This window comes from Lacerta agilis, chromosome 13 (genome assembly GCF_009819535.1).
Source record: "Lacerta agilis isolate rLacAgi1 chromosome 13, rLacAgi1.pri, whole genome shotgun sequence".
Classification (NCBI taxonomy): Eukaryota; Metazoa; Chordata; class Lepidosauria; order Squamata; family Lacertidae; genus Lacerta; species Lacerta agilis.
The window spans coordinates 34,425,708-34,435,657 of record NC_046324.1 but is presented as its reverse complement, the minus strand read 5'-3'; the positions used below and the strand labels follow the sequence as shown (position 1 = coordinate 34,435,657).

General features: G+C 50.2%; 1 protein-coding gene across 2 annotated transcripts in view; it reads right to left on the bottom strand.

Moving 5' to 3' along the window:
* Nucleotides 1–8,753: 8,753 nt before the first annotated feature.
* Nucleotides 8,754–9,950, bottom strand: part of SBK1 (SH3 domain binding kinase 1) — a 63,858-nt gene continuing 62,661 nt past the window's right edge. For both annotated transcript variants that reach the window (XM_033167269.1, XM_033167270.1), the window contains exon 4: nt 8,754–9,685. In XM_033167269.1, coding sequence (XP_033023160.1) covers nt 8,897–9,685 — 789 coding nt within the window. In that variant the 3' untranslated portion in view covers nt 8,754–8,896. The remainder of the gene's footprint in view (nt 9,686–9,950) is intronic.

The following is a 9,950-nucleotide window of genomic DNA, read 5'->3' as shown; positions in this document are numbered from 1 at the left end:
TCAGCCCCATGGTACCTTTGGTGTGGGTTCCTCGGGGTCTGATTTTATCCCCTATGCTGCTTTTAATATGAAAGCACTGAGTGGGGTTATGTGGAGTTTTGGAATCCATTGTCAGCAATATGCTGGTGGCACACAGCTCTACTTCTCCTTTACATCTGCAGGTGAGGCAGTGGAAGTGCTGGACCAGTGTCTTGCCTCGGTAACAGACTGGATGGGAGCCAATAAACTGAAGCTCAATCAGATAAGACTGAGGTACTGTTAGTGGGTGGTTCCCTAGATCAGGTGGATGGGAGGTTGCCTGCTCTTGACGGGGTTACACTTTGTCTGAAGGAGCGGGTACGCAGCTTGGGGGGACTTCTGCATCCTTTGTTGTCAATTGAGGCTCAGGTGGCCTCAGTGGCACAGAGTGCCTTCCATCAGGTTTGGCTGGTGGCCCAGCTGCACTCCAATTTGGGCAAGGATGGCCTAACTTCTGTCATCTATGCTCTGGTAACCTAGTCTAGGTTAAATTACTGCAACAAGTTTCTGAAGAGGCCCAGAAACTTCAGCTGGTGTAGAATTTGGTGGCTGGGTTGCTCACTGGGACAAGACGATTTGAGCATATTACACCAATCCAAAGCTGCCAATCAGTTTCTGGGCCCAATTCAAAGTGCTGTTTTTGACCTGTAAAGATCCAATTTGCTCCCTAAATGCAGGGGAGCTGAGCTGTCTCTTCCACAGCTCTTTTCCGATTCAGGTTGATCCTAAGCTGTTCTCGCCTTTCTTCTCTCTCTCGCCTCTCTCACCATCTTCTTGATCGGAGTCCCAAAGAGGGCACCCAGCATTATTCCCTGCCATTCATTAAGATCCTTTTGGCCTAATCCCTGAATCAAATGGGCATCACGGAGAGCTTGCTTCTCCCTTGCCCTTTCTGCAGGGCTCACGTAACATTCAAACCAGGATGAGATCGTGTGTACGGAACGAGATTTGGAAATGTGAGAGGAGGCCAATGTTGCAAGTTTGTACTGCCCCTTCCATCATGCTTGGGCCCTGAATTCATGCAGTCTCTCCCCTTAACACTGATCCAAAATTGCTCCAGTGAGCCCACCTCCCGGTCTCCCGTGTTGGTTCAGGCTGGCGGTCTTGCTGTGTGTTCGCCTGCAGTGTCGCCTGAGGCCTCTGGCAGCTCTCTGTGCTCCCGGCAGAATTGGCTCAGCTGTCGCAGGGCCAGGCATGGATCAAGGAAAACACGGCATGCATATTCATGAGGAGCCGTGTCTGGGAGCTGGCACACACCCTCCCCTGCTGGGTCTGTGTTGCTAAGTCTCCCGGGATCCAGCCTTTACAGAGTGCACATCAAAGCCCTCTCTCTGTGCAGGCTGTGGGCAGCACTTCACGCTGGAATGCAGTCGCCCCCCCACACCCCCAGGCATGCTCAAAGCTCCTTGGAAGTCAACATCCTTTGACCTGGAAAACAGCCTTCTCCTTCCAGCTGTGTAAACGGTCAAGCTGAAACCGGTAGACAGGGACTTGCTTCAGACCTGGGCCATATTCACACCATACATACCTGTGATGCCACTTTTAACAGTCAGTGTCCCCCCGCCAAAAGGATTCTGGGAGCTGTAGTTTGTGAAGGTTGCTCAGAGTTTATAGGAGACCCTTATTCCCTTCCCAGAATCCCCTAGGAAGAGGGATTGATTGTTAAAGCAGAGGCGTACTTAGGGAAGCGCAACTGGTTCTGCTGCACCGGGCGCCTAGGGGACACCGCAGGGAGTCACAACTATGACCTAGTGAATTGAGCAGAATGCGTCAAAAAGCGTAAATCCAGACACTTTTGCCCAAAGTTGTTGAGCTTTCTTTGCAAAGTATCATTTTTTTTTTGCTGTTTTTGAGCTATCTTTGAGAAAATTCGGCAAAATCTAGACTTCCAATATGGCTGGACATACGGCAACCCCATTTAAAGTGCAGTCAAACCAACAATTCATGTTTTGCTAGATAGGCGCATGATAGGAGCCAAAGCTCACAGAGTTTTCCTGCAAAGTTGCTAGAGAGAATAATGTTAGAGACACTCCCACTGTGCCCTGACAGGAGGAGGGCATAGCTATGTATTCTCCTATGTGCCTGGGCACACCCTCTTCCCACCTCTGTCCACCCTGCCAGAAATGTGAGAACATCTGGATATCCGAGCTCCGACTACCTTTTAAGGTAGTCCTAAACATTTGTTTGCAACTGAATTACTGTGTTAAGCCTGCCTGAACAAAGCTGTTGCATCTGTTACTCTTCAACAGGTGTTCTGGGTGAGTAAAGAGGAGATTCCCAACATAGGGAGCCAGACCATAGATCCATCTAACTCAGTATTGTCTACACTGACCGGCAGCAGCAATCCTGGGTTTCAGAGGAGGCTCTTTCCCAGCCCTACCTAGAGATGCCGGGGATTGAACTTGGGACCCTCCATGCAGGGCAGATGCTCTGTCACTGAACTACGGCAATTCACATTGGCATTAGTGCTGGGGAACAGGGCAGCCCAATTCTTCTCCCCCATGCCACCATATTTCCCCATTCTTGCATGCACGAAGATAGACAGGTCAATGTTTTTACCCCCTTTTTATTTTATAGCAATTGTCCGCAATATAGAATTAATTAAATAACATTTAAAAACCTCCTTTTCACAAGTCAAGAGAATTCCAGAATATTTACAAACGTTTGTTCCGCGCTGTTGTGTGTGTGATGGTGAATGTTTCTTTGCTCCATTTTTAAATCTTTTCTCTTTCTCCTCCGGGAAGGAGTGGAAGAAGTTGCCTATCTGGGGTGTGTGTGTGTGTGTGTGTGTGTGTGTGAGAGAGAGAAAGAATATGTACGCCCCACGTTGGCACATAACCTTGATGGTGGCTTGGCAACACCCCTTCCCTCTCCTTTGCAGGAGTACACTATAAGAACGGCGCTTACACATCCGACCAGTTCACAATGCTAAGTCACAAACACAACCACGTAAGGCAGTGAAGCTTCCCCAAAGGTGTGGTTTTTTCCAAACAACAGAATAGTCCTTGAAAAGGGCTACCACCACCCCATCCCAGAGGAGAGCTGGCCATGAGGCAAGGTGAAGGGGTGGAATTTGGGCATGGTTAAGAGTGGTATTGTGGGAAGTAGGTGGAGCACAGTCCACCAATGAAATTCTTCTTGTTGTTGTTGTTCAGTCGTTCAGTCGTGTCCGACTCTTGACCCCATGGACCAGAACACGCCAGGCGCGCCTGTCTTTCACTGCCTCCACCTGGAGAAGGAACTGGCAAGCCACTCCAGTATCCCTGCCAAGAAAACTCCATGGACAAAGACAACAGGCATATGAAATTCTTAAATTCCATTAAAGAGGCTGGGCCGGCCCTACCATTAGCTCTTGCCATCTCGGCTGGACCTAAGCCATGGTTTTTGCTTAGTGTTAAGTCTGAACCTTGGTCTGTGTACAAAAAAGCCATGAACTGTAACCAAAGTTTGCTCTTGGCTTACCCCTCATGGTCTGACTGAGCAAAACAAACCATGATCCCGGGTTTGGATGTACGGTTAAGCCAAACCATGGCTTAGCTCTGTGTTGGGTGGCAGCAGATCAGTCAGTTTTGGTTTCTCTTTTGGTATCTCCTTTTCCCAGCCTTAAGTTCAGTTTTCCTCATCTGTTTGCAATTTATTAATTTATTTTTCAAGTCTCTGTGAAAATTCATTGGCACTTTAGTGCGGATTTCTTCTCACATATGTTTCATGTGTGCTATTCTGCCTAACACATGCATTTTATTTTATTGCAAATCAATTTTGCTTACTATACGGCACAATTGCATCTTACTAGCATCTAACTCATGTGCGATTTCAACCCTAGGTTGGTTGATTCCTGCATTACAGGAGGTTGGATTAAATGACCCTTGGGGTCCCTTCCAACTCTACATTTCTATGAAGGCAGGCTGGCTGAAATTGCACGAGTTAAATCCAAGCAATGGGAATAACTTAAAAGCTCTTTTTCATGGAGTCCGCTTGGGAGTTGCTATGCATGGGAAGAGCTTTAAGGCTCTCCTCCTTGCTTGGGGGGCAGCTCAGTACATCAACTCTAGGATGCTCTGTTGAGGCCATCCCAGCTCTTGCGAGATCTTGCACAAGCACATGTAGCCAATGTGCTGAGCGGCTCTTGCCTCTCTAACAAGGCAGAGAGCTTAAAACCTTTTGGGAGGCCAGGTCTGCTTGGGGTTTCTTGGCACAAAAAGAGCTTCTAAGCTTTCTGCCTCATACTTGGCTATCTCCCTCTCTCCCACCAGCTATGGGGGAGGCTCCGAGGGTTGGTTGTACCCCTGGAACTGGACCCTGGCATGAATCGCCATCGTACTGTAATGCATTTTTGCATGTTCTTCACACTAGTACATGCATTTATATGCACACATTGGCCTGCTATATGCATTTTCCACACACATGACTTGGCTGGAGAACAACAGTGCACAATTGGGAGCAGTGTGAATTTTGAAGAACGGCTGTGTTTCAGTTTACACATTATTTCAGAATCCGAATTAAGCAAGTTCATGTCTAAATGCCAACTGATCAAATTTCTCCCCTTTCCCAGCAGCAGCAAGAAGTGGCTGTACATTTGCCTTTCAACCATAGCAAAGCTTGACTATAGTTTAAAGCAACGTAGGAACCAATCCAATAGCTCTCTGGAATGTGGTCCCTTTTCTTATGAAGAGCAACAACCAAATGCTAAATACCGCTCCCCCATAAGATTTTGGTATCTTCCTTTTGGGGAAAAAGCCTTTTCTCCAGAGCTGAAGGAGCCTCCTCAGAATCACACGTTTGGGGAAGTTTCACTGCCTCAATGCTACAACAGGAAATTACCATTATCTTAAATGTGTTTTCTTCTTTTAAAAAATAAAAAAACATAGTATTTTCCGTAACACACCCATCATCCACATGAGGTTTTTTTTTGTTTGCTTTCCAAAAAAATTATTACCATTGTAATGTTTTTGTTTTAAATTTAAAAAAAAAGCTTTCCTTCTCAACTGTGACAGAAACTGAGGTAATGCATGTTTGACATGGGGAGGGGAAAACCTCTTATATGGTGAGGGGAACAAGTCCAAAAGTGGACGGGAAACAGAAGGGAAAACAAAGACCAAGAACAAGGATAATGGAAAACACGTCACACTCGCGCGCGCCCAATGGACCCCATTCCCAACACCCCCAACCTTCCCCCTCAATTCCCCCCCTCAAAACAATTCAAAAAATAAAAATAAACCAAAACAAGGTCTATATGGTGTTCTTAATCCTTATCTACATTATTGCACAAAAGATCAAGGACAATTGGAACCTAAGGCAAAAAGGAGACGTTGCGGCTAATATCTAAAAATTCTGTGCAATGCCTATTTCTAAAAAAAGTCTAGCCTCGGCTGCCACCCCACACAGAGACAAGATGGCGGCAGTGACGCCAAGGAGAAAGGGAGGGGAAACAGCTGCGCCCACTCGGGAAAGTCAAGACATATGGATTAACAAGCGGGGACTAGCGAAGAGAGGAGTGGCAGGGTGTGCCAGGTCACACCGAAGGTCAGGAATCGCTTGGTGCACCCCAAACACGGAGAGCTTGCCTGAAAGGAGGCAGCGGTAAAGGCAGTTAAAGTGGTGTCTCTCACATACACTCTCTTCCACCCTCCCACAACCCTGGTCAGGGTCTGGGCTAAGAGGAGGGAGCCATGGTAAGGTTGCGCTTGGTCACCTCAGGCTGCTGTGTTACCCGGAGCTTACAGACAACTGGGGTTGTGGGACGAACAGGAGTCGCCAACCGGCACTGATGACACAGAAAGTGCACCCTTGCCTTTTTCACACACAAATGCATGCACACACAAATGCACGCACGCACACGCACACGCACACACACACACACACACACACACACAATCTGGTTAAATACCAGCTGCTGGGCAGTGCCCCTTCGAGTTGGGAAGGGGTTGGGGAAGTGGTGGCGGGCAGCCACTTTTGAGATTTTGTAAACTGCTTGTTGCTTCGGAAATAGCGTTTTAGCCCTTTGTGTGGAAAGGATGGAACCCTGGGGAGGTTGAGAGATACACAAGACACATCCAGCAGGCCCGCAATCTGGCTCGGAGGAGAGATGAGTGTGTACGACCCCACAGGAAGCGAAGGACTGAGCTGCTCTGCCCAGGGCCGTTCTCACCTAGGTTGGGAAATGGGAGGCGAGGCAATTGGATGGGGACGAAGGAAGGAGACACGCAACAACAGACTTGGCTTTATCACAGAGACACTGCAAAAGGCCTGCCTTCCTCTACAGAGTTGACCCTCCCCAAAGGAACAGCACCAAGGGGTGACTACCGTGACTCCCGGGAGCAAGGCCTCCCCACAGCTCAAGGGGTTCAAGTCGACAGCAAAGGGAGGTCAGTGTTGGTCTAAGCCCTTGGTGAAAGGAGGGCGTCTCGTCGCTAGGAGCCCCGTTGTGGAAAAGTCGAAAATCCTCGCTGTTTGCCTCCTAAGCCCTAGTTGAATTGGAAGCAGATCCATTGCCCTGTGACTTGCCACAACGCACAGGCACGGCCTTTGGTCTTCATTCTCAACTGATTTCCCCACCCAACTGCAGCCAATGGGTTATCGGGACATTTTGCCATGGGCACTGTCGTTTTAGCACAGTCTACGCTTTGGTCATACTGCGATGACACCCCCCCCCAAAAAAAACCCTCGCTACCTTTCTTCCCCACACCCTACTCTGTCCCAAAGAATAAATCTGTACCAGAATCCTGATAATAAAGTCAGCCCAGAGAGATGGGCAGTATGAACTGGCAGCCCTTGGTGTCATCTGAGGGTCTCCATTAGGCACAGGGCATTGCTCCCTCTCGGATGGGCTCTAGTCCTGGCTCCTGTAATGTTTAGATGTCCACGTTTTCCAGCATACTAGAATGCTACGCCGTTGCTCCAACTCAGGTTTTATATAGGATTCTTCTCTTTATATAAAAGCCAGGCCAGTTAGAAAACCATAAAAGAGTTTAGCAGGCCTCAGTTCAAGAGCTTCTTTGATGCTCAATATGTTCTAATGAAGTCACCCTGTCCTACAGTTCCCTAAGGGTATACCTGACATACCCTGAAACTTTCTGCCCAATTGTTCCTTATTGGACTGGTGTTCAACAAGACCAAGGGTGGGCAAGTTGTGGCCTTAGGGCCACATGGGAATCTTGGCCTAATTTCACATGGGTGAAGGGTGGAGGTGTAAGATGATGACGGAAAGAGAAAGGAAATGAGAGAGCAAAGGGGGCAGAAGAAAGAGAGGGAGAGGGTGGTAAAAAGAGAGAAAAGAGGGCAGCAGAAAGAAAGGGGTGGCAGAGAGAGAGAGAAAAGGGGGTGACTGAAAAAAGAAAGAGAGGGAGCAACAGAGAGAAAAGAGGATGGTAGAAAGAAAGGGTAGGGTAGCCATATTCACCTTTGGCCCTGGCCCTGCCTGATTTTGACTCCTGTTCCACCCACTTTCAAGGTGTGCCCCCCACCTCAATAGAAGGAATGCAGTTCTTGACAAGGAAAAAGATTGCCCACCCCTGAACTAGAGAGCCCTTTCTGAGCTGTGAGCTCCCAGTGCACTGCGGGAAGAAGCTTGTGCTCCCACACAAAAGTGCCCTTTCCCTCACACGCGCACCTCTTGAAATGCGCATGCCTGGTTGCGATCACAGGTGGGAGGTGGCCTCCCACAAAATGGCTTCCTCTTTGTCCTCCCTATCATTCGGCCCAAGCACCTAAGCCTTTTCCTCAAGGGTGATGGCCACGTCGTGGCCAACAGTGAACGACTGACCCGAACATCCAGACGGTAGAGACACATTTACATACAGCCACACGCACACGTTGACACAGGAAACACTTGCTACATCAGTGGCACCAATGGCATCACTGTGATATCTCTGTGGTCCCCGGATTGCCCTGACTCTGCACTTTGCTCAAACCTGGGGGGGGGGAGGGTTGGCGCCAGTCAGAAATAAAAACGACTCTGCCCACCACTTCCTCAGGAAGTGATATATTAGCTGTGCTACGTGTCAGTCTCCAAACTGAATGCCGCAGCTCAGCCAGCTGGGATCCCTGTTCCCCCCCCTTGCCATTGGGATTGGAAGCTGGATCCAGTACAAGTGCCAATTCAACAGACAGCCCTCCCTCAGCACACGGAGCTCCCCAGCCTCTTTTTCTGGGAGTCTGTTCTGACTTCACTCCCTGACAAACAGGCATAGGGGCGCTGTAAGCCAGTTGATGGCCAGCAAAGAGGCTCCAGATTACTTAAATAACCAGCCCCAGCCTCTTTGCTTACCACTAATTCTATCCCAGCAGGCCCAGAAACTGCTTGCCAGATCAATGGGGCTTTTCTGCTCCCACTTCTGCCCCTCCACCCCAACCCCCAACCCAATCCATTATTATTATTATTATTATTTTCATCGCAAGGACCCCCGCTCGGAAACCATCTCAAAGCTAGTCCTGATGGGCAAAAAGAGAAAGCCACCAGCCAACTGGGTTTCCCTCCCCTCCCTTCAGAGACAAAGTCCCGATTCCCTCAGATGTTCATTCTTGAGGCGCTATGGGCTCCGTCTTCCTCTGCCACTGACTCAGCAGTCCCTTAATCCAGCCCTCAGCTCCCAGTCTTCAAGTGAATGAGGAGAGAAGGCCTTTCTTCTACTGTGGCCTCAGGCAACCATGGACAATGACATCCTTAGGATTACTGAGGAAAACGGAAAGCCACGTTTTCTATCCTCTTCCCCCACCCCTGTTTTTCGTGGTTGCTGTTTTTTTGCTTCAAAAGACATGGATCCCGGTCCCCAAAATGGATTCCGTTCGCACGCAGCCTGTCCCAGAGCAGGAGAGGGCATCGCAGTGCTGACATCTTAATTGCAGGCCGTGAGGCACCGAGGGGCCTGCCGCGCCCTCGTCAGACGCAGATCTCGATGGCTGTGGCCAGGACCATCTGGCCTTTGCCTTTGTCCTGCCGCCCATCAGTCCTGCTTCCCGTCCCGGGGGAAGGGAGGCCAGACTCTGAGGCAGACAGCCGGGAGACGCTGCCTTCTGTCAGGATGGTCCTCTTGAGGGGGGTCGGGGTGCATGTGCTGGGCGTCTCGTGGCGGTGAGGGCCGGCAGAGAGCTTGTCCCCGGTGTGCTTGCGGGAGCGGTAGGAGGGCCGGCGACGCACCTCCGACATCAGGTCGTACTTGATGAAGAAGAAGACCTCCTTCACGGGGCAGCGCTTCTCCGGGTCCAGGGCCAGCAAGCGCTGGAACATCCGCAGCGCGTTGTCCGTGAAGCGGCGCCACTGGGAGGGCAGCCCCGCCAGGCGCCCCTTTTGCCACCTCACAAACTCCTCGAAGAAGGTGTCCGAGGCCGAGGCTGCCTCCCAGGGAAAGTTGCCTGTCAGCACACAAAAGATGAGCACCCCGAAAGCCCACACGTCAATGCTGGTGTCCACGGTGAAGCCCTCGGCCCGGCCGGCCTGGCACACCTCAGGCGCCGTGTATGGGATGGTCCCGCTGATGCGCTTCACCCGGCACCCCACTTTGCGTGTCATGCCGAAGTCGGCTAGCTTGACACGCCGGCAGTCGCGGTCGAAGAGGAGGACGTTTTCTGGCTTGATGTCCCGGTGGACTAAGTTTTTGCTGTGCATGTAATCTAAGGCCAGGCCAAGCTGCTGTACACAGCGCTTCACCATGTCCTCAGGAAGCCCCACCTGCAGGTAGAGAGAGATACCATTAGCTAGGAAAGGGCAGCTGGAAACGCCGGGAATAAACATGGCCTCCCAAGATCACTCAACGACTCTAAAGGCTCCATTTCCTGTTGTTATCAAAGTGAGCCTTGTCAACTCGGGGAATGGCCAATGATTCTCTTGCAGATGATCTCAGTGCTCAAGTCAGGATATAAGGGTTCTGGCAATTCCTGGGGTCGATTGTTAAACCGCTCTGAGAATTGCAGCTCTGGGAGTGGAATAGAGCTCA